The 25,716-nt window shown below is 31.4% G+C and overlaps 1 protein-coding gene across 1 annotated transcript in view; it reads left to right on the plus strand.

The window, feature by feature from the left end:
• Positions 1–1,380: 1,380 nt before the first annotated feature.
• The window catches only part of ine (solute carrier family 6 member inebriated), a 33,335-nt gene continuing 8,999 nt past the window's right edge, over positions 1,381–25,716 (plus strand). Inside the window, 9 exon segments of the mRNA XM_011503205.1 lie at positions 1,381–1,401; positions 2,064–2,421; positions 5,093–5,339; positions 9,216–9,448; positions 15,808–15,998; positions 21,862–21,996; positions 22,656–22,875; positions 23,241–23,508; positions 25,428–25,656. Of these exon segments, the coding sequence (XP_011501507.1) occupies positions 2,090–2,421; positions 5,093–5,339; positions 9,216–9,448; positions 15,808–15,998; positions 21,862–21,996; positions 22,656–22,875; positions 23,241–23,508; positions 25,428–25,656 (1,855 nt within the window). The 5' untranslated portion in view covers positions 1,381–1,401; positions 2,064–2,089.

Below are 25,716 nucleotides of genomic sequence, written 5' to 3' on the forward strand. Positions count from 1 at the left end.
AATTTAAGAAAAGTAACGGTAGAGTAATTGGTAATTAATATTTTATTTATTTTTTATTTATATTATTTGATGTGAATATAAAAATACTCATCTAAATATTTAGAAATAATTTATTTTCAATATTCATCATGGCTTATCCAAAATCATTTAAAAAAAAATTCAGTATTACGATAGTTTCTTTATAGTAACAATTCTAACTGTAAAATTCATTTGTACTAATCGTTTAATGTTTAAATATAAATTTATGCTATTAATAGTTAATATATTTTAAATTATTAAAAGAAAAAAATTCATATTTCGTTAGAGAATTTTAAAATAAATGCGTGTGTTGTTAATTTTATGTTAAAAGTTATCAGCCCAATTAATCCATATATTATATAAAAATTGCATAAAAATTTTTAACTTATTTGCAAAGAAAAATTCTTAATTTTTCGTAAGTAGAGTAGCAAATAATATTTTTAAACTGAAAACTACTACGAGTATTAAAAAAGTACTTTATACTCTCAAAATATCTAGTTTTTCCTAGAGAATAGATATAACTATTATAGTATATACACTGTATATTATTAAGTAAATTAGAACTATTTGACAAGTAAATGTCTAAGTTATTTTCAGAGTTTAAGCTATAAAAATTAAAATTATGAATAGAAACAAATTTAATGCTTTATTTGAATGTGTGGAATAATAACAAAGCCATTAAATTTTTACAGAAATGTATTGCAAAAATAGTTTATTATTTGTATTAAATAATCTTGTTTAAGAATAAGTAAAAATATTGAAATCAGCAATAATGCTTTTATTGTGAAAACCAGATAAATATATAAGTAATTCATAATTTTTTTAGTGACCCAAGTTATAGATAATCTAAGTTATGTTCAATAATTTAAACAAATGAAAAATAATTTATGTGTAAAAATTATTTTAGATCAATATATCTAAATTTAAATGCTTACGTGTAAATAAATTAGCTATTATAACATAGAAAAAAAAATTACAAGATCTTTAAAAAACTATATTTGTGAAATATTCAGATATTTTTTGAAAAGTGTTAAATAGATTTTACGTATGCGTCTTTGTCACGTAAGCGAGATTAATAGAATTTTTATTGAGAAAGGGAAGCAAAGAAATTTATCTTTTTGTAATATTTGATAAAGTTAATATCTAAATTCTTCTAATCAAGCTTGTAAGAAATTTTATTCAAATCTTTGTACGTGTGACATAGTTTAAAGTTACATACTTTATTATGGAGAAAAAATTTATATGAAATAAAGTAGATTAAAAGTCTTTTAATAATTACTATTTAGACTTTAATGACTTAGATAAACGGTATATTATTAAATTAATATTGTTAACATTCTCATTTACATACATGTCCCTTACTTTATGTCACCTTCATTTCTAGTAAGTAGAAACAATCCTTTCAAAACACATTATTCTGAAATATTATTCAGTTTATCTTTTTTAATGTTATTATTTGACATGGGAATTATTGTTTCAACGGTCTTGCTATCGTCTCCATTCTCACTGAAAAATAAGTTTTCACAATAATTTGAAATTTATTCAATAATGATTTATTTATAATCTTTAAAATATATTTTATAATGCATATTTTTTTCTTTAAATGACTTTTTTCATCCACTACAAAACTAAATAAACAATGATGTGGCACTTTATATACATTTAGAAAATATACGCATATCGTGTGTTACAATGAACGTTACACATGTATTATACAAATTATTACCAATGGAAGTGGATGATAAAATGTTAAATCTTCTTCGGTTCATAAAGCCATTAGTTATTCAGTCGTATTAAACGCGAAGATGGCTAATTAACGACATCAGCCTATTTCAAATACCACGTCAAAGCTTCATTAATCATACTCTCTTTCCTCACATACCTGCTTTTCCTCAATAGAAAGCCACTTTATAAATACATCCAACCAACTACTTACCAATTTTATATTCATCGAAGCGAACGAGCTTTCTTGAGCCCGACTAAGTCAAGTAATTGGCAGGATATTACCATAATTAAAAATTTGAAAAAATTGTATCTGTTGCGAGGTCAGGCGACGGCGCGTCATGACATCATGGAACCATTCGCCACGCCGAGCGATAAGGCAGAGTCGGTAACGAAAAATCCCGGCGTCGTCGTCGTCGATCAGCCCGTCATCGCCGCGACGTCGCCCGCCGAGTCCACGACGTCCAAGCCTTCAGCCGTCCACGGCGACGGTCACCCGCCCAAGTCCCATCACCATCAGCATCATCAGACTGCCCATCATAATGCCCAGAATTCCCAGGGTACGCACACGAGCAAGAGTCTGGCACAGGTCGCGGCTAAATCCAATAGCCAATTGCGCAAAATGAGCACGATGATGGAGGAGGAGAGTTCCGATGACTTAAACAACGATTGTTTAAACAGGTAGATTTACCGATAGAATTGGAAATTTTTCCATTCCTTGCTTAATAAATGTAGAGAGCATTTTTTTAGATTTACGCGTAATGGCGGTGTTGTTTTTCTATTTATATATCTCTATTAATAGTATTTATACGGTTTTCCGTGCTTTAACGTTCAGTTGCTAAAGCATTCGAATGCTTATTTTCAATAATGTTTGAAGAAAATTATAACGAATGATCATTAAAAATGTTTTAAACATTCTGTCATGAATCATCCATTTCTTTCTTGCTTATAAAAGCTAATTAGCAGGAGAAAAATGTTGATAACGTTAATGAAAATACTGTTAATTTTAAATAGTGTAACGGATATTCTATTAACAAAGTCTTTGCATTATTATCAGCTTCGAAATTTTAAATATATAGTGCATAAACTCGAATAATGTAATTATTATTGCAATGTAATTATTGAATTTAAAATGAATAATTATTATTGATACGATTATCTTGGCAAAATTATTGCACCAGGTAATAACATTTTTTTTTTTTTTTATATGTATTTGTAGTTGTATTGTTTATAGCATCAGGCGCATCGGAACTTATTATAGTGAATAATTTAAAAAAAAAATTGAATACTATATTTAATGAAGAATAAATTGTTTGGAATTTTGTTTTATAATTTATGACTTAATTAAAGCCAACTAACACACGTTCGTGCAATAGATTAAAATAATATCTTTATTAAATAATATAAAAAAAAAAAAAAGAAAAAACTTCGGATTTGTTTGAAAACAAAATTTTTCAAAAATATTTTCTTTAATTTTATACATTATTTTAATAAAAGCTACCGCGATAAAAAGTAAATACACTTTTCGTATATTTCCAAACTAGGACTGCCCATTGCAGTTTTAATTTTGTATATAATATCAAACATATAAATGTTTTTATTTATAAAAGATTTTATATTAATGGATCTAACTGATAATCTTTGAAAAGGGAATATTTATTATAAGTTATATATCGTTCAGATAATATATCGATAAATTGTCAACATTTTTGTAATTACATCATAAACTATGAATAATATAAAATTATTATTAACTATACTACAAAATTTTTCTTTCCTAGATAGATTCCTAGATCATGAAATATGTAACAATATGCTAGCTTTATAAGGAGTTACATCAACTGAATAGATTTATAATCTTTTTTCTTTTCTTTTTTATTTTAACTAACATTAATCAAATTTGAATATTTGATAAAATTATTTATAGAAGAATATTTTTCTTATATCTCTTATCGCATATGTATATAATCAAAATTTATAGCTACAAAAAGTAAAAATGTTAAATATTGAGAAAGATCATAATTCTATCACATCCGTGCTCGTCTTTTTAGATTAATTAAGCGCAACATTAGAAAAAATAAATCATTTATTCTTTATGGATATTAACAATTTTCTGAATTTCATTAAATCGCTGCTATTAATGATACGAAAATTGTGATTATACGTCGTACGGCTTAACAATAAAGAAATAAATGAAATGTCATACGAATTCCATTTCATGAAAAAATATCAGGAGACATGGCTCATAATAAATAATATTATCGTTTTAAAATTTTAGCCGACAATTTGTAATTGAACGCAGCGCGCACTTCTATAATATATTTTAGGATGAAAACTAATAAAGCTGCTATTTTTATAAATAAAGTATAGCAAATAATGAGATAATTTATAGCCAAACCGTGTGTAAGTTACGTAGAGTTAGTGTTTAATCACTGAAATACTGTAATTTTCAATTTTTTTTTTTTTGCTAAAAAGAATACAGCTCCGTTAAAATTTAGATTTAAAGCACTTTTGAATTTCAGCTCGCTTGTATCATTAATTTAAGTCTCATTCTTAATTCCATTCGTTATTATTAATTCGGAAGAAAATCCTTAAATGTGTTCTCAAGATATTCTGTTAGTCTTGTTTATATTATAAATTTATAAACATTATCTTTTAAATAATAATTGTACCTTTTATACTCTACAAGATGCTTTTATCGAAAAGTTTATCGGCATGTCGCGCTAAAGATAAATTAGTTATTGTCTTTTCGTTTAACTAATTTTTCAAATCAATGTAAATATTCAATTCAACTAACTTATACGATTTATATTATTAATATAACACAATGATATGACGGTGTTGCAATATATTTTAATTTACATAGAATTATGACTTACGCTCATTAAAGTTACTCAAGTATTATCAAGAATAAAATTTTGCAAATAATAAGTTCCGCTGGTCTTGCTAATAATACGCTAATTATCACATTATAATTTAAAAATTATAACCAAAGATCAGCGTATAAATCGAAATTTATCATCAAATGCCACACACCCAACCTCATATATCCTTATATTCCACGCATGAGAATCCCGTAAGCACCCAACAAATCCTGCAACTTGAGCAAGTCTGTCAAGCACCGTCAAGTAGCCACGCTAATGTACATTAAACTCCCGACTAAGTACATCAACAAACGCTTCGTTTTCTCCCTTTTCCTCGTCACTAAAAGAAGAATAGATTCGATCCTCTCTCCCTCTCTCCACCAACCACACCAAGTGATACACCATCCCACGGCCTATCGTCCCCTCGAGTCCCCAGCCGCTCGAAATCGAGTACTCACGACTAACCCATTGTGGTCGTGCTCGTGCAGCCACCTGGACAACGACTCGGACTCGCCGTACGAGGAACGCGGCCGACTCCTGGGTCCCTGCTCAGCGACGAGTCGCGGCGGCAGCCTCCACGGCAGCGCGGATAGCTTCCGGGACAAATCGCCACCTACGCAGCGACCGAGCACCGGCCGTCAGCTCAGGGCCCAGCAAACGAGACACTGCAACAGACATCCCAGCATGCGCTCGCTCAAGTCCAGCTCCACCAGCGACGAGCACCACTGCTGCCCGGTACTAGCCTCTCCCCCCCCCCCCCCCCCCCCCCCCCCCCCCCCCCGTTAGTACTTTTGCCCCTTATTTATTTATTTCTCCATACCCACATCCACCACACGCTCGATCTCTAGCGCGCGTGTCTCGTCTAGTCGACTGTGTGGAGCGGGGCGAGCGGTAACGCGCGGAAGAAGGTGACATTGTTGTTGCGCGCGCGCGCGCGCGCGCAATCTCTCGTGGAGGACTCGACCTGTTAATTTGAGCCGGCACGTCGGGTAGTTTCGAACGCTGCGTCGGACCGTGGAGGTTCGCCACCAAGCTACGCTCGACCACGCGTGCACGAGTAATGGCATTTCAGTTATATTTCAATTAATCGAGAGCTTAATCGATATATTATTCGTGGCGCGGGACTTTTGCCCATCATCCTTCAATTATTGGGCTTTCCGAGTACGATGATTAACGATCGCTTCTCTAATGTCCGATACGTCGATTTATCATGCATGGCAACTTATCACTAAGAAATAAGCAATTCTTAAATAGTATTGGAATAATGTCGCGATGCATTGTCAAATTGACGAGCTGAATTGTTGATTAGGAAGCATCTTCTTGGCCATATTGACGGTTGGGGGTGGGGCGGGGACGAGGAATATATTGGTATATTTGGTTCTAAAGTGGCCTATGCGGCCAGATATTATTTTGTAACGCAGTCAAGCGAGCGTACGTCGCTATGAGTTTTAACGAGTGTTGGCAAAATTTAACAATTAGCGCTATATGTCATTCAGTCGATTGGCCTATCATACAACAAGTCTAAATTTATTAAGAGATTCTATTGTCGATATAATGCTTTTAACGTGCCGACTTGATTTGTTGCTGTTGCAATTATTGTTTCAATAGTACGGTAATTCAAGTTTAATTTCAATACTGAAAATGTTAGCAAATAACGAATTAATGTAGGAGCCCGTGTATGGAACTTTGGAACTTAATTTTTTTCTATATTTTTCTTTATTCTTATCACCTTAAGCTCGATCTTTTACAGGTATAGCTAAAGTCATACATTCGATTTTTTTTTATTTTTTTTTTTTTTTTTAAGAGAATATAAAGAAATTTACATATATATACACATATATTTCCAACAAATAACATTGAGAGCAATAGCTTAATTTTTTTATTAACTACATTTATTTAACGTCATTAACAATGCGAAAGAAATGGCATTACGCGTGATGATATTAAATTTCACATAGAACATTACATCTAAAAAGAAATATTGATTTAGCCAATCAAAGGAAGTGAGAAGCTTGCATTATAATTTGAATTTGCCGCCTCATTTGGTGTACCGTTTTCGTAGAATGACGCGCAGATTTTTAAATAGCTGCTCACAGAGTGGTGTGCGTGTGTAGTTGATTGAAGTTTTGAAAATATTGGTGAAATTGTTTACAATGTTTTCATACAAAAAGAAAAAAGTGTCCCAAGAAAAATTTAAAAACTTCGTCTCCACTATACTTCAAGTGGACTGATTACGGTTGTGTTAACTTTTGCAAAATACTTACATTATGAGCTTGAAGCTATTTTTCTATAATTTAATAATGTTACGATCTCCCGTTCAAATAGCTGCACCGGATCTATAATAAAGCAGTTTTAACGTTATTTTGGAAAATTGTAATCCCAACGTTAGATTAACTTTCATTTTACTTTTGAAAAATCAATTATGAACAATCATGAAAACGTGTATCGCTATCAAAATATATGTAATTTATTTTTAATCCATTTTAATTTTTAATGAATTTATATACCAAGTGCATATCAATACAAATAAACAGATAAACTAAGTATGTATAATTAATCGCGTTAATGGCATCGAAATGGCGTACAATTATGGCAGTTTTGACATAGAACAAATTGTTTATAAGCTGTTGTCCTATTGATTGATTAATTACTTTACTTAAAAAATGCTTTACAATTATTTTTATAAGTTTACGCACAATTACGCAAACTTTGCGTCTCTATATTTAATAAATTTGATTAACGATTGATAAATATTATTTTAATCGCATAAAATTCAACGAAGTAATTCTTTGATCTATTTTTATACCATTAACTTTATGATATTCTTTCATCAAATTTAATAACTAACATTTTCATGTACATATTTCATTTATTTAGACAAATGTTTTCTAGGCATAATATAATTAATCAAATTATACAGGATGTTAGTTTGGCAATATATTAAAAGCTTATAAAGAAAAAATATTATTATCTGTAGTAGCTTGAAAACTTTATTTGTTTGTGATTGCATAGCTCTTAATATTATAAATAGTTGGAACAATGCGCACGTAGAATTGTACATAATTTCTAATTAATTATTATATTCATCGCCGTAATTGAAGCAATAAAAATAATGTTATTCGTTAGCTTTTTTTTTTTGTATATTGGTATTATATCCATAGAAATAGATAAAACTAAGAACGCTGCAAAACAATAGGATTACATTAATTATTGCATAACATTTATCGACATCTTGATGTTACAAGATTACAAAATTTTCAAAATTACCATAAAAACTTCGAGCTTGAGAAAATTCAAAGCCAATACTTATGATTGCAAAATTATTGTAAAATTTTTAATATGAAACTATTGTATCCGACGTGTTTTTCATGGCTTCGTTATCCGTTATATTTTAAAAACTAGTGTTATCAACTTGCTTAAAAGTTCGTCTCGCGACAGTGAAAAATACAAAAGGATGACTTTCCAAGGTTACGTGGATAACGCGTAAATACCATACAAATATCTAATTAAATATTTACACTATTTCTTGCATATGTTTATTCCGAATTTGCATTTTCTAATCGACGGCATTCTTCTGCTCTTTCTTACAATACCTTCTTATCAATATTATAATACCAGATAATACTAAGTACATGATCGCAATCGTTATTCTATCGTATATTCCTTGCATCCTCTAGTAACAATGATCTTTAGATAACACGTTCCACACAGTCAAAAAATTGTCATTGCGTAAAAAGTTCTCCACAACAGCGGACATTTCACGTACCGATACTTTATCGGCTACTTTTATATAATTTCATATATAATTTTAATATGAAAATTTGATAATATAGCTTGTATTTTTCTTTTCTTTTTTTATTTTCTATAATAAAACGCAACGTCTCGCTACCGCTCGTATAAAGCACGTATTAAGAAAATTGTGCGTTTTGGTCGGTCAAGGCCATTCGCGCACTTTATGTATTTTTTTTTGTGTTTTTTTTTTTTTGTTTGTACGTTTTATTCTTACTCGAGGGCAAGTACAAAAGTCTCAAATCGTGAAAACTTCGAAAGTAAGATTCTTTTTATAGACAAAATATATTTAGATGGCTTTGTATGTTATGCGTGTCAGTGCGATAACAATTTTTGCAGTCGAATATATTTCCTAAACACTCGTCGACATTATTTTCACAATTTCGTTAATGTCTGTCGGCCACCTAATATCACGTTATTAAACATAGATTTACGAGTCCGAAGAAGAGATCCAAATACAGTGGAACGTATTTGAGAAAATGCCGCGCTTATTCGTCGTCAGTCAATAGAAATAATGGAGTGACGAAAGCCCTTGTCAAGGAAAATAATGCCTGAAAGTACGCTCGGTCGTTCGAATTATCGTTCCTCGGCCAGTCCGGTAGTTCGGTCCTTTTTCTTCTTCTTCTTTTTCTTTTTTTCTTTTTTTTTTTTTTTTTTTTTTTTTAATAATTCGGCTCGCCTACCCAAGCCAAAGCCGTTGGATCGAGGGCTAGCGCGCGCGCGCGCGCGCGCGCTCAGCTCCAACGTACGAGTGGGAGTCCGAAGGAATCGCGTCGAGAAACGGCCGCGTGTGTAACACTCTCGAAATCATATTTTTCACAGCAACATCAACAGCAGTTGCAGCAGTTGTATCCACCGAACGCGTGCAACAGCTGGGGCTCGATCCTGTTCCCGGAGAACGGCCACGGCATGTCCACGAGGCCCTACCCCCCGGACTCCGTGTCGATTCGCTCTCTAGCCTCCATCGGGATGGGTTCGTCCGACGGCAGGAGGCTCACCGTCAGGAGAGTGCCAACATCGCCTTCCGAGCTTCTCAACATGGTGCATCCACCCACGTGAGTAAGCCATAGTACCACCGAGTGTACAGGGTGGAGGCACGTTTTATCTAGAGCACTCCCGAGATCGTCTCCAACTATCCTTTCATTTTCCATGCGCACCTTCCTCGTCGTTCATTCGACCTCAATTTGCTTGTGAGCCGAGAAAGTGAAAGAGAAATATTGGATACTCGTCGGACATAGGTTTAAGGCCATTCTCCATCGCATCCTTCATAATTTTCCCGCGATCCAGCCGTTTACAAATGCGACCGGCAACAAAGATCAAATCGAGTCTTCTGGCAAGATAGTTAATAATGCCCGATCTCTCAATCACAATAATACCACTACTTTCAAGGCCTTATCTGACATCCGGACATCGGATTGAACAATTAAACAATAATGATTATTATAATTTATGGCTAAATTCAGCAAGTGGCTAGATTTTTAAAATCGATTCATTTGTGAATCGATAACTCCTCGTAGGCTGGTCTACACTATTGAGAAATAATCGCTATTTTCATTCGTCCCTATAAAACCAAATTTTTTTTATTTTCACTATTCCCTAATTTTTTAACAGTTGATTAGTTAAACACCAAGTAGAAGGATTTGCTCGCATTTTCTCATTTAAACCATGAATTTATTTTAATGATATTTTATTACGACGCGTAATTTTGGATACAAACAAATAATTGCATTTCATTTTTAATTAACTTAACCCCTCGAGGTTTCATAATAAACTATGTAAATGATTATAATGATAATAACGATTATACGGATTATATTAAGTGTGACGATTATAAGGACGAACGACGATAGCCACGATTACCAACAACGTCATAGAGGGTACCAATTGGATTACAAAGACGTCACAAATACGCGCAAATGAAAAGGTCTTAAATGTAATTGGAGCTTAGGTTGGTCCATCATAGCAACATTTTAGAAGCCACACCTTGCTCGCAAGGACAATGTCATGCCAAGGAAAACGCGTGAGCACGAGGAGAGTAAAAAAAAGAGAGCAGAAAAGACCCACCTTGACAGCATCGGCCCCAAGAGACTCTCGCGGAATGTTGGGCTATTGACTCTTGACGGGGCAATAATAAATAAGTGCGTCCCTCTTTGCGCTTACCACTTTGCCCCCTCCCCCTCCCGCCAATCCTTCATCACTGAGCGACCGCGTGCTTGCTGCAGTTCTTACGTGATTCCATTTGGATGACAACGACGGGTCAGCGTCCTCTTATAGGCGCTGCGAATAAAGCCACCGCGTCTTGGTCCGCCCTTCTTTCTACTCCCCTTTCCACCCCCACCCTCTCGCCGATGCGCTTTTTCCTTTCATGATTCGCTCGATCGTTATCCGCGCGAAACTTACGCTGCACACTGTCGGCACTCTGAGAGAGAGAAGGGGGTGGGGGGATATGGAACGACTTTTTCCCTCGTCCACTTCTTATTCCAGTGAGGTGAAGAAACTTGCGCGTTTCCGCACGACCTTGACAAGATTAATTCGTTGTGCTTTTGGTTTTTTGTTAGAGCCAAGAGCCGATCTCGCGTTGGCTCTCATTGGATGATCGTCCAATTTTTTTCTTCCATTTTTATGTCACGTTTGCCTCTTATATCTTTTTTCAATGACGAATTAACATATACTTTTTCTTATCTTAAATTCTTAACTTATTGTAATTAAAAGAAGAAATTCAATCGATTAAATATGATAATGCCTTTATTTATATTCAGAAAAAAAGTATTTGCTGACAGGATATGAATATTTCATTACAGAATATACATTCCCCATCCTAGTTCGATAAATTCGTTATAAATTTTATATTTTTAATATTTTTGAACGAGGGAGAGGAGAAAAATTCTCAATCAAAACGAAAAATATTTTATATGTAAAATTTTAATGCAAATTGTCAATTGTAAATGCCTATTCGTAGCCGCGCTACGATAATTTTATGGATATCCAGATATTATCGTATAATTGTTCATGACCTTTGGTAAATATAAACTTCATGTAAAACGGAAAATGTATATATAACCTTTCTAAATATTACAAACATGTAAAGCTGATACAGAAAAAAAATTAAGCAAGACCAGATTTTATACAAATTTATCATATTTCATCTAAATATTATAACAAAAATATTTTCATTTAGTATTTTATTTTATTTCAATTAAAATGATAAACATAAATGACATCTTACGAGCAAGACTTTCGCTTTAATTTCATTCAATAACAATTTTACACTACATTAGAACCATTCATTACATAATTTAATTAAATCAATTTTATATTTAAATAACCATCATAATTGTTTATTTTTTCAACGTTTGCAATTTTTTTATTATAAATTTTATTTATCAAAATACATAAAGAGATTAATAGACTGCATGAGGAACGATCATATCTTAACTTAACATTTTCAAAATTTCATTCACAAATCTTTTTCTATTATATTTTATATTTATATCAATTAATTACTAATTAAAAATGATGTATCGAAATAAAATATCATTTCTATTATTAATTTTTGTTCTTTTTTTTTTTGTTTTTTGTTTTTGTTTCTACATTCTACAGCACTTTTATTGAAATTATAATGCAATGAATACAAGTTTAAATGTATAAATAGCTTTATTTAAAAATCAACTGTTAACAATTCTTCATCATACAATCATTATAATAATTTATACTAAAATAATAAGCCATTTATTGCATTTTAGTGATTTGTGTCTGTGATTGATAGGGTATGCGTACTTTTTCATTTATAAATATCTTTCTGGCTGTTAACCAATATTCTGATTTAAATCTACGTATTTACGCAGATTTAATTAAATCAGACTGTTTTTTACTCTATATTAAACCAAAAAAAAAAAAAAAAAAAAAAAAAAAAAAAAGTATTATATTTATACCTTTTAGTACCTTGATTTAGTAGTGCTTATTACAATTATTACAATTAATTACAATCTGATAGCTAAATTCAATTCGCCGATATATTTAATTTAAAAGCGATGAAATAATAAAAAGTAATAAAAGTAATAATTGAAATTTAACGCAAACTAATTTTATTGCAATATTTGTCTAAATCGTAATATTATTCAATAATACATAATTCATGTAATAATCTAGTTCGACGAGTTTTTAAAAGTCAATCAATCTTTCTCCTAAATCATTAATTATTAAATATGCCTCAAATTAATGTTAAAATCGAAGAATCTTTATAATTAAAGGAATTACTAATTTTATCGAAAAATTTAACGTTTTATATATTGCTTTATTCAAATGTATTGTGACGTAATTATTATTATATCAAAATCAAATAACCACTGTCAATCATATTATTCGTGTTAACAAATATTAAAAGTTTATTTTAAATTAACGAGGTCTTTACGTATTTAATATCCCTAATCTATTGTACTATTTATTGTATAGTAAGAACCTTGATTTGGTGTTAAATAAATTGACAAATACCATCGGTGGTAAGCAATTCATTTACCGTTGAATTTGCAAATATTAAAATTATTTAATCATAATAAAGAATGTGCATGATTTATTTTTATTATTTACAGTTTATTATCTATATTCCTAACCTAATATTACAAAGGTCATTTGATAATCGAAGCACATTCGTAGGTTTGAGTAGTTCAAAATAAACGTTGCGAAGTGGTGATAATTTCTAATATACATCACGATACGAAGGCCATTGTTTGGATTTTATCTTAGTATTTTACGAATCTACATTTAAATGAAAAATCAGATCATTGGTATCTGACGCTAAATACAATTACATAACCAGAGCTGCCGATTAAATAAAGAATTTGATGTTACGCACTTAGCACCTACATTTTTAGTGCCAACGTGCGTTCTTCTTTAAACGCGAATATTCTTCGACTTTAATGAATGTCGTCGTGCTTCTTTTTGGCATGAATTGCCTTTGAATTACATCTTTTGCGTTTTTATTTGCTATGCGAGTTTCGAGAATTAAAATATCTATAACTTCAGTAATACATTTGTTACATCAGCTTACATTTGCATATTCAATATTATAAAATATTTTTATTGACCTTTATTGATCTTTATCACCTAAATACATGGAATACATGTAGAAGTTCGTATAACTTACACGCTTTTACGTTTTTTAAATAAATTTTATATTATTCTACGCATAATATTATGGAGATTTATTAAAATAAACAATAAGGGATGCAATTTATTAAATGAAAGGCCTTCGAATGTTTTAGAAATTCGAAGCTGATAAGATTTTCTCTATAAGCTGATAAGATACTTCTCAAATGGGATTCCATAATAAATAGTAACAACGTATTAATTGCTGATGAAAATGAATAATTGTCGTGTCATTGTATCCTCGATTATTATCGTACCCCACGAGAACGTAAAAATCAGCTGGCTAAAGCCGCGGAGTGAACTCGATGTTCAAATTACCCAGAACAATTAGAGATACGATTTGGAGGAAGAGGGCGACAGTCCTTGGCACGTGCGATTCCACTGCTAGAGAGCGAATATCGCAGATACACGCGACATGAAGAAGCCGCGCGAGGACTTTTAGCTGCCAACGCAATTGCGACACGCAAAACGCACCGGAGCACAGGATGAAGTCGTTTCTCGGTGTCTAATTCACCCGGTAGGTCACGCGTCTCATCTCAATGTCGCCTCTCTTTCCGGCTCCACGTTTCACACAAACGTCTTTACGACTCAATTATACCGTAGTAGGAACTTTATTTCCATCGTAAATTTACCAGCAAAGGTAAATAATTCCAGTCTCTAGTTCATTTTTCGTGATAATTTTACAAGGCGCTGCTTTTGCCTAGCCATAGCCTTAATCTACAATTAGTACGCTTATTAGAGATATTAGAATAATTAAGTGTGCAGGGGAAATTTTCCATGGAAATTTTACTATTTCGACATAATCAGACTCTATTCAACCAATTGCGACTATTATAGAGAATAATAATAGCATTTTATTTCAAAGCATTTCAACGTTTTAGTTACAGACTAGTTCAATGGAAAATTAAGCCAGTTTTTTTTTTTTTTTTTTTTTTGTCTTTTTTTCAACGTTTTATATATAATTTTTAAAGTAGAATTTCAAACACTTAATATATTTGGAAATCAACTTTACATTTGAAGATTTTAATATCATCGTATTCCATTTTTAACATATTAGAATAAAAGTGATCAACATTTAATTTTTTTTAATGGTCAAACTAATACTAAAACATAAAATAATTGATCGAGACAAATAAGATTCAAAAAATTAATATTACAGAAATTTTAATAATCCATCTTATATGTATATCTTCTTTAAATTTTGTATTTTTATTTATAGATTTGAAGCTTTAATTATTCAACATTTAATAAGAAAAATAATAATTTATAAATGAGAATTCTCGTGCAATTATGTCACTCAATATTTTAATGTTACACATTTCATTTATCTATTACCTTAGTATAGTTAGAATATAATTCGTAAAACTTCCATAGAAAGGTTAATTGTATCTTTTATCTTAAAATACAAGATATTTGTGTATAACGATTTATTATGATGATTAATCAAAATTATAGCAAAATTCAAGTTTGCCTTATTATATCACTGAACCAATATCAATCCTAATGCAGGAAGTGCGTTAACGTTTTTAATAAAAATAATTTATCGTGTCAGAACGATTTTACTTTCATTCTATCAGCAATTTTTATATAAATTTCAATACTCGATGATGAATATTTTATAAAATTATATACATATATATATATATTACTTTCTAACCGTGAAATAGTTAATTAATTTAAAGTTATCCCATACTCGACACTCTATTTTATTTTGTATTTGAACTATGAATTTGTTATTATTAAATAATTAAATATTATCTAATAATAAAAATAGGGCACTTTATTCGTGCGAATATTTTAATTTAAATTTTTAAATAATATACTTATGAAATTGAAATATTTATTATTGACTATTTAATCATTTATTTCTTTGAAAGCATTATTGGATAAATTAAATAAAAAAAAAATTAATATTCATTAATGGAGATGAATATAATACTGAAATTCTAATTTATAGTATATTTAATTGTATGTAAAAGTATCTTTATTACGCGAAGTAAATAGTAAAAATGACATTATCGTAAATGAAATTTTAAAAACATAAGCTCAACTTAATCTCAATAAGTTTGATAAAGTACATTTATCGCCTTATCAATTTGATAACTATTTTATTCTAATGTCAATGAAACTTGGAACTATTCTGAAAACCCAAATATTCGTATGATACGATATTTTTAATGGAATCCAAAATTTTACTTTTAAACATGAAATAATTATGTATCATTGTATCGACGGTATAATTTCAATAAATTGAAACATCAATATTTAGTCCAATAGAGGATGACCTTTCGACGTGCACGAGTTTCGACGACGGCGACGCCGAGGATCCAGGAGAGTATCGCCAGCCGAGGAGGCCACACTGGGAAAACAAAGTGCAATTCGTACTCGCGTGCATTGGTTATTCTGTTGGCCTTGGCAATGTTTGGAGGTTTCCTTATCTGTGTTATAAGAGTGGAGGAGGTGAAAATGCATTATTTATTATCTTTTACCTTGTTATTATTATTATTATTATTATTATTATTATTATTATTATTATTATTATTAGTGTTGTTGTTATTATTAGTATTATAAAGTTTAATGAATAACTTAGAGGGGGAATCTACCTGCGTACAACTATCAAATGATAGAATTTTAAAAATCTTAAATTACTTATTAATTTTATTTTTAATTTCATCAAATATTGTTCAAGTTAATTAAAATATAAATATTTTCAGTTGACGTGTAGTAGTAGTAGTATCATAGTATTATAATCTCTTAGAATATAAAAGTTTTTCTATGAATAATTTTAATGAATTTTAATATTTGCAATTTATAAAAACTTAGTTAAAATATAAATAAAAACGTTCAACAATAATATAAATTGCAATTATTAAAAAATGTTGAACGTATTACAACAAAAATATTATGAATAGAAATAATTATTAAAAATACAATTTTATGCAACTAAGAGTCATTTAATTATATACTTATTTAATAATTCTTTAACTTAAATGAAGTACTATTAATATTTAAAAAAAAAAAAAATTATATTTAAATTTAAATGTCAAAACAATTTTATTTACATTATTGCTTATTTCAATGTTTAGATAAATTAATATCTTGAAAATCTTGAAAATAAGTATTTTATTATCTGAAAGGAAATCTTCAAAATAGTTTAAGTCAAGTAAAGTATATTATGTTAATTGTAAAAATATCGAGCTTTAATAATTCTATTAAATGCGGAATTTATTAACAATAATAAGCAAATTGTATTTTATAACTATGGGCTGTAAAAATTAAATCTGGCAATAGTTAGGTTTATCTATGAAGTTTTATAACTAAATAAGTTTCTTCTAAACTATTCGATCAATAATTATGAAAAAATAATTAAAGCCGTGAGTTAATAAAAGCCACACTGTCTATTTACAAAAATTCTAATTTAAATTATATTATGCAAAATAAATATTCGAATGTAATAGAAAAGATGAAATAACCATCTGGGAAAAATCATATCGTTGAGTGACTATAAAGGCGCTGTAATGGCCATTAGTAAGACCCACTGATAATTTAAGGCTCATAATACTGTACATCCTTTTAGTATAAAAGGTATAATCATCAATAGATTAATTGTTAGATGTTACATTACCTTCAAATATCCACATACGTGATTTACCTCGAAATATAATGAGGTATACAGAAGGGGGATAAATAAAATTATGTTAGCACAAAATGCTGATCACGCAGGTGTTTTTTTATAACAATTATCATATAATTCTATTGCAATGAACACGAACAGAATATCATTTTATTCATTATCGAATATTATTTATTGTTCTATATAATACTTAATCTGTATTGTGCACATTAGCTTCAGTCAATTGCTTTTCAATTTGCAATTAGATTATATTACCATGATAAATATATTAACGAGATCGCGTGAGTTAAATTAAAGAATTGAGTATTTTTAAAAAGACAGAAATAGGGAACGTCTGCGGCAAATTTTCATCAAAATTACAGCTAAATTTAATAGCTGAAATAGCTTAGTTTTCAAATCAATCGAGCCATTCAACTAGACAAATTTTTATTATATTAATTTTGAAAAATAATCCCTCATTAATGCTTTTACTCCTATTAATGAATTCTATATGGACAACGTATTCGTTTGCAATGGAGATATGTGGTGAGAATTTTCATTGAAATGTATACAAAACGGCAAATGTTAAATACTCCTTTTGCGCTTAACTCTCCATTTACAAACGATTGCAAAAAGCGGACGTTAGATAAAGCAAAATTTGATCCGAAGTTTTCGAATTTCCCCTGTGTATGCACGCACTCAGAAACGTCGTTATGCAATTGCAACGATACGGACGAGTCAAGGACGGGGATGGGACTTTTCATTATTTGTGGCTCGTGTAAGACGAACGAACATTCAATTTGGTTTCTGAGCGAGAACAGGTGATCTCCTACGGCAGCTGCGTTATACTAAAATCAGGTGTCGGAAAAGTGACTCGGTGAGAAGATTTTAGTCGGAAATGAAAAGTAATTGGGACGTCGAGTGTACATACGATAGGGTATAGTTCAGTCACTACGCGCAGATAGATTTATCAAATGTTTTAAAGAGTCGTTGGTAAAAATAATTACCATAGCTAGTAAGAAGAATCAGATAATTCAAGCCTATAATATTTGAAAAAATGTAATATGAACAATTAAAAAAGAAACAATACCAACAAAAACAAAAAAAAAAGAATAATAATAATTGTTCGATAGAGATAACTGCCATTATTCATAAAGATTTTTTAAACGCGGCTATAAATTCAATTTACGTAAGTGCTTTTAGTTACCTATTTTTTTTCAAACAATATATTCGAAAAATTGTTATTTTCAAAAAATAAATTTTAAATTATAACGAAGCATATTACTGAAAGTTAAAGATACTACACGATATATATATATATTATATATATATATATATATATATATATATAATAAAAGTGCGTGAGTTTTTTATTTACAAAACAATGGCATATTATTTATACGTACATTTATAATCGACCGTCTAAGGCAAATTAATAATTTAATTGAGATGAGATAAGGTATGTATGTCCGGCATGGTGAATAATTTTCATTATGTTTACATTAAAAACATTTCCATTCGTGTCGTATTCATTATTGTCGAATTTTATTATTAAAAGCGCCCCAAAAATTCAATCACGACACATTCAATATACCGTTGAATAATTGAAAAATAATCGGTTTTAAAGTAATTAACATATTAATTGTTATAACACGCGCCACGTGAATTTGCGCAGCTGAATAATGCCGTAATACTGTAATGCGGAAAAATGCGAGTAACGGGTCCGATAACCGATACAATTGTTAATTTGATTTACATTCGTACACGAGGCTCGTGCAAGTGAGAGCATTATTAACGACCACATGCCTTATCGGATTTATTGCAATAAATGAAAGCAGAATTCTTTGGCGATTAAGCTGGGAAGGGGAGCCTGAGCAGCTCATAAGGAATCAGGGTTTGTTTACATAGTGTCGAGCTTTAAACGTCGTTTAATTTAAAGCTCATCGTCACAGGCGAGAACAATTGGACGCACAGACTCGAGGCAGACCGAGAGAGAGAGAGAGAGAGAGAGAGAGAGAGAGAGAGACGAGCGAGATTTCATTACTCAACTGACCAGGAGGAATAATTGATAAATTCAAATTTCCGGCACGAGATTATACAACGATACAGTTCCCTCGCTCGGCTCGACGTGCCGCTGTAATTCGATCAGACAAGTTGCTCGCCATTACGCAACCTTTAATGGCTTGGCTCTTTTGTAAATGACCTTTGAGAAACTCCATATATGATATGTGTGCACGCACTTGTGAGATCACAACTTATCTCGTTATTGCTTCGGTAACTTCCTTTTAATCTCATTGTTACTGTCGTACTAATGCGAGACCATTGATCGCGCGAAGGACTGAAGTGGAGAGGACGATTCGGTTGTTACCAAATAAAAAATCATTCTTTTGTATTTATGAGAATTTTACTGGACACAATTATTATCTTTATTAAGCATGAAAACTGAACGTAATACTTAACAAATATTGTTTGCACATATTGCAAATTATTGGTCATTGAGAGCATAAATAATTTATTTCTTCTTGTAGATGCATCGAGTCATGCATTTAGAAATCGCCGCGGACTCTGTCCAATGACTCGATCGACTAATATAAAGTAAAAATTTTATTCAGTAAATAATTACAAGACACGCATTTATCTTTTAATATGGAATGAAAAACAAATAAAAAGATTTATTACAAGCAAATGTAAATAAATTGCAGATTTCAAGGTGATTAATGCCGATACTTATATATAATGCAAAAAAAACCTCAATTTTTAGCCATTACGAAATTAAATAAATAAATAAATAAATATATATATATATATATATATATATATATGATTAATAGTAAATACTGTTTTTAAGTATTCGATAGAGTTTTTTATTAATAATTAAATATTAGTCTGTATTCGATAATAATATCCTGTATAATAATATCGGATAGCAAGTTACATTCTAAAATTTGCATTAAAGCGGACCAAATAATCCATGTCCAAGGAGTGACGCTGCAACGCAAAGTAAAAAGTCGGACGAGCAATGAAAAACGAGAGCGAGTCTGACGTCCTGGTTTAATTAATCCGTCGTCCTCCGTTACGTTGTCGTCTGGCTTTTCAAACTTGCCGCGTTTCCGCAACTTGATACGAGCGACGCGTAATCGGCGATTTTTCATACCTCGGGATCTCAGGGTTTATCCGGGAAGGCCGACTGGCTTATTCGCGGCCAGGGCTACGTAATATCAAGTTCGCCACGCGCGAATAGCGCCCTTGTCCCGATAACGATTAGCCCGAGTGGTCCTCCGGTTTATCAGTGACCGGCCTTCGGGACCGGGGCGCTGACCTTGACGCGCATTCTGTTACGCCGTTCGTGAGTGGAGGGCAAGTCGCTTGGGTATGAAAATTGGCGAACATGTCGTGTCTGATTGATGAAATTTACGGAAGCGTTACGTCAAGGAATCGACTCCATAAACGAAGAGTGCACTCGAAGCTTCTGTCGTGAGAGAGAGAGAGAGAGAGAGAGAGAGAGAGAGAGAGAGAGAGGGAGAGAGGGAGAGAGAGAGAAGCGAATCAATTCGCTTGACTAAAATAAAGTGTAAGAGCGCGCGTGGACCGAGAAACTCAATTATTCTATTGTGCAGTGTCTAACAATTATAACTATGGTATAATAAATAATAGGAGAACGTGTATGAAAGCTTTGAAAATTAATAAAATAACATAATCGATGAAATATTTATTAATCTAATCGAAAAAAACATTGACATAACATTACCAATAAATTCAATTACTAATAAAAAATATACAATATTTTGTATGAATATTGGAAAGGCTTTCTATAAGAATTCCAATGAATATAATTTAAATTTGTTGCAGCAAAAATTCTTTAATATATAAAAAACATTTTCTCCATTATAACTTTATGGTGAGTTAATAAAGCATTCCATAATGAAAATAACCGAATTTAAAAAGCTAAGTTATTTACTTACAAAGCTTTATGTAGTCAAAATGAATTATCATATATTTTTGTATTAAATCATCTGCTTATTATTTCACTACAAAAGTATGTTTTCTTAACGTATCTCTTTGAAAACAATAAGTCACGTATTTGAATGAATTTAAATATTTTATTTATTGACGTATTGTTGCATTTAAGATATTCAAAGTAAATATTTATTATCGTTATTTAATATCTCTTTGTTCTGTCAACGTAACGATAGAATTCAGTTAGAAGTGTATGTACGATTAAATCTCGATATAAGATATTTTAAAAATAATTTAAAGCTCGGTTAATTAAGTCGAGTTTATTAATAATTTATAATATAAAAAAAATTAATAGTATAAATAATCAGCGATGTTTTATCACTGTTAAGTTAGTATCTGTTGTATATAGAAGAAGAAAAGAAGAAGAAAAAGTAATAAGTCGAGTATTTAAAAAATCTTAATTGTAATAAATTAATTTAGAAGCCAAAGGTGTTGATTGGCACTAACGATGACAGTATAGCATCGTTGCCACTGACAGAATTAGTAAACAAACTTTATCTCCGTTGCTCCACGATACTGCTAATAGCGATAAGCAAACTGTGATTATCGCTAAAAAAATATTAAAATTATTACGGTAACGCACATCGTCTCCTTATCCCGAGGCAAATTACAATGGAGAATGTTTTGCCCCTTCCCTTCCAATGAAATATTACGTGAAATATTATATTTCTCATCGTTTTCATTCTCTTTCAGGTGTATTTCTAATACCTTACTTTTTAATACTCATCGTATGCGGGGTGCCGCTACTCTACATGGAGCTCAGTATTGGACAATTCACTCGTCGTGGGCCGATTGGTGCTCTCGGGCAGATATGTCCTCTCTTCAAAGGTGATATTACGTTCTTCGCTTTGCGGGACGTTTCTTCGTAATATTTCAGAAAAGCGTGGCGTTGACTATTAGGGATGTGAAATGTTTGCGTTTAAGCGCTTAAATTGAATTGCAGCACGAGCCTTGTAGAGAGCTTTCAAAGATTATTGTATCGTTGAAATTAAATCCCCGTCATTGCTTTGTGTTTCATACAAAATTTCCTTCCTTGTATCAACAACTACTTAGGACGTATGCGAATAACGAACTATTGCAAGCGTTTCTATTCAACGCTTAACGTAAATAATATTCTAACGATCTAATGCGTTAAATCACGGTCGAGTGTTTGGGGCCATGTTGGTAACATGATGAGATGCATAATTAATGTAATGCGTGAAAGTACTTTTCATAAAATCTTTTTGTACAAAGCATTTAATGAAATTCGACACGGTGTAGCGTTAAGCGCGTCGTTAATGTTAATAATACTTCACGAGGATTTAAGAGAAATGAAATCAGCCGTTACGAATTTTAGCCGTTAGCAACGGGAATGCGATTTCTCCGATAAAAATGGCAATTGAAAAAGTCGAGCTAACATTTTCTGTCTCCGCGGTAAGGCAACTATTACGAGCATGAAAATGCATCACGGAATTCCCTAATTACCCGTTTACTTTTTGCATGCACAGGAGCTGGTCTATCATCCGTTGTAATATCCTTCCTGATGTCCACCTACCACAACGTCATAATAGCCTATGCAATATACTACTTCTTCACGGGCTGTAAACCAATACAACCGTGGTCGAGATGCCGAAACAAGTGGAATTCGCCGGACTGCTGGTCGGCCGACATTATGACTAACAACACCCGACCGAAACATCCCAAGATACCATCTGCGGAGTTTTTCGAGTAAAGATTAAAACAACACTTACAATGCAAGCTTGACGTATGTGCAAATAGCGATGCCTCGAATAATTTCACTGTCCTGAAAATCCAATCTCCTCGTCAAGTATTATCGGTCCGTTATTGGTTGATCAATGCACATTTGACTCTCCCTCGCCTCTTCATTAGCTACTCAATATTTCATTATGCATTACCTCGTGTCAATTACATTGCTTATTCGTCTTGTGCCAATTTTTTTTTTATTGTAAAGCAAAAATTTGCAATAAGAGAGAAAGAAAGGAATAATTAATCTTTGTCAGTAGATGTATGGGACGCAAATTTATGGTACAATGATAAATAACAGAGCACTTTGTTGTTATTTCCCCGTTTAGTAACAAAGTGCTCCAGATAAGCTCCGGAATCGAGGAGCCGGGGATGTTGAGGTGGGAACTCGCAGCCTGCCTGATAACCGCCTGGGTAATCGTTTACTTCTCCATATGGAAGTCGATAAAGTCATCGGCACGCGTCAGGTACCTCACGGCAACACTCCCATTCCTATTAATATTCATCTTTCTCACCCGGTCCCTCACCCTCGAAGGCGCTGATAAGGGTCTGCAGTTCTTCTTTCGGCCGGAATGGCAACTACTTAAAGATGCCAAGGTAAAACAGACATTTCACAAGTCGCTATGACGATTACAATAATTTTTGCTTGCATCGCTTTAATTGAAGGCGAAGAGCGCGAATACCAAATTAAGATCAGACGACCATTTGTAATAATGATATTGCAAAACGATTATTTGATTAATCGAATTAATTAATAATTAAGTTCATCGATACGTCAGTTCAATACTTTATTATTATATTTTGCGAATAAAGAAATTATTATATTGTAAGGATGAGAAAAATGCTAAAATTATTTCTCAATTTAACAGCACACGTACACACATTTATTTATCCTTCATGCAATAAGGCAAAAATATATAATAAATTACCTCGTTCAAATTATATTACGTAATAATATTATAGAAAATTTATAAATACAAGTACTTAGGTTGAATTCATTTGAAATTGTTAGTTATGATTTTATTATTGCATTTGATAAAAATAATTTAGTCGAATGAACAAATAAACATTTGTCGGTAAGAGAATCATTGGTAATAATAGTATAAAATTGTAGTCGTAAAGTGGTGAATTTTATGCAATATCCTCGTGAAATGATATTTCTAATCTCAATTATATCTGAATATTTATAAAATTATAAATAAGATCGTGTCATAAGTGTAATAGGTCTAATAAAATTATATTTATTTTATTATATTTTATATTCATTTTTATTATTCTTTTTGTTTTTTTGTTTTTTTTTTAAATTAAATTAATTGAGGTAATTGCACAAAATTATTATTCTGAATAACAGTTATTATCAAATGTAATTTAACAAGTTTAAGACACCACGAATATTATTATTAAATTATGAAATGTACGAATATAATATTTAATAGTGCACAGTTAGAAAAATTAAATCAATTTGTCTACAGGTGTGTTGGCAAATTAACTCGCAAAAATTACTTATTTATTTATCAAATTTCAATTTTACATTATAAAACTCTAGTCTACATTGTACCATATCACATATAAACTAAAACGATACTTCTTTTAATGAAAAAATGACTTTTAACGATGATTTTACTAGAAATTTTTGGTATTTTCCCCAGCAACGATCATAATCGACTAGAATGTTAATATAAATAAAATGTTGTTAAAATAAACAATCGCCTTAGAATCTTTTTATATAAAGAATCGCACTATTATTTTACCGATGTCATGAATTAATCGAGCTACAAAAAACATTCGTTAATTAGAAAAAAGCCAACCAATTGTGAAAATATCTCTGTTACATATATCTTACACGAATTGCATTCAGAGTATCAGGCTCGTCATAATGAAAGCATGATGTCGCTGATTTTGCGAGGCGCTATTATTTCATTAAACTCTACACAATATTTCTGATCTGAAGCTGTTGTTCAATGGAGGTCGGCAGCAAATATACACTATCATTTAATGACGTATTAGACCAGCTGAAAGTATAAATTGTTCATAATTACTCGTTTTCCCATTTAATCAGTGGTATAAGCAGAAAGCATGTAATTTATTAAGATTGGTTTTTTTATTTTCAATTTTTTTTCTTTATCCTCATTCATAATTTGCGCAAGCATTTGATAAACGGCAGGAAGTTAGTTATTGTGCTCGATAAAGTAAGAAATAATAGTATAAAAATTCTGCAATTCAATAATACGTTTAACTGCTCGGGAGATCTTATTTCTCCTCGTACTACATAATACGTGGGAATTATCATGCCATACTAGTTATAACGAATAGATAATGTATGTATCGTGTTTCAAACTTACTTTAGTCAACCTTATCCGCATCAAAAGTCTCTGCCTACAATAAATTCTAAACTCTGACGTGATGTCTTTCTCCGGCTTTCCCGGTAGCCTCGACGATTGCCTTGTAATTTGCGAGCTAAAAATTATTGTGATCTTACATGAAAAACAGCAATATAATTCAATGTATTTTTGCAGGTTTGGGTTAATGCAGCAGCGCAAATATTTAATTCCGTGGGTATTGCCTTCGGTTCGATGATCTGCTTCGCCAGTTACAATAGATTTCACAACAACATTCTCATCGACACTCTGGCCGTCTCATTAATTAATGCATGCAGCTGCCTTCTCGTCGGCATATTCGCATTTGCCACGATTGGCAACATTGCCGTTGAACAGAATATGACTGTTCCGGAAGTCCTAAGTGACGGTATGTTTGAGTTTGATGTAATGCTTGTACAGTAGATTGGTAAAATTCGCGATTACGTGC

The sequence above is a fragment of the Ceratosolen solmsi genome, unplaced genomic scaffold, assembly GCF_000503995.2.
Source record: "Ceratosolen solmsi marchali unplaced genomic scaffold, CerSol_1.0 scaffold45, whole genome shotgun sequence".
NCBI lineage: Eukaryota > Metazoa > Arthropoda > Insecta > Hymenoptera > Agaonidae > Ceratosolen > Ceratosolen solmsi.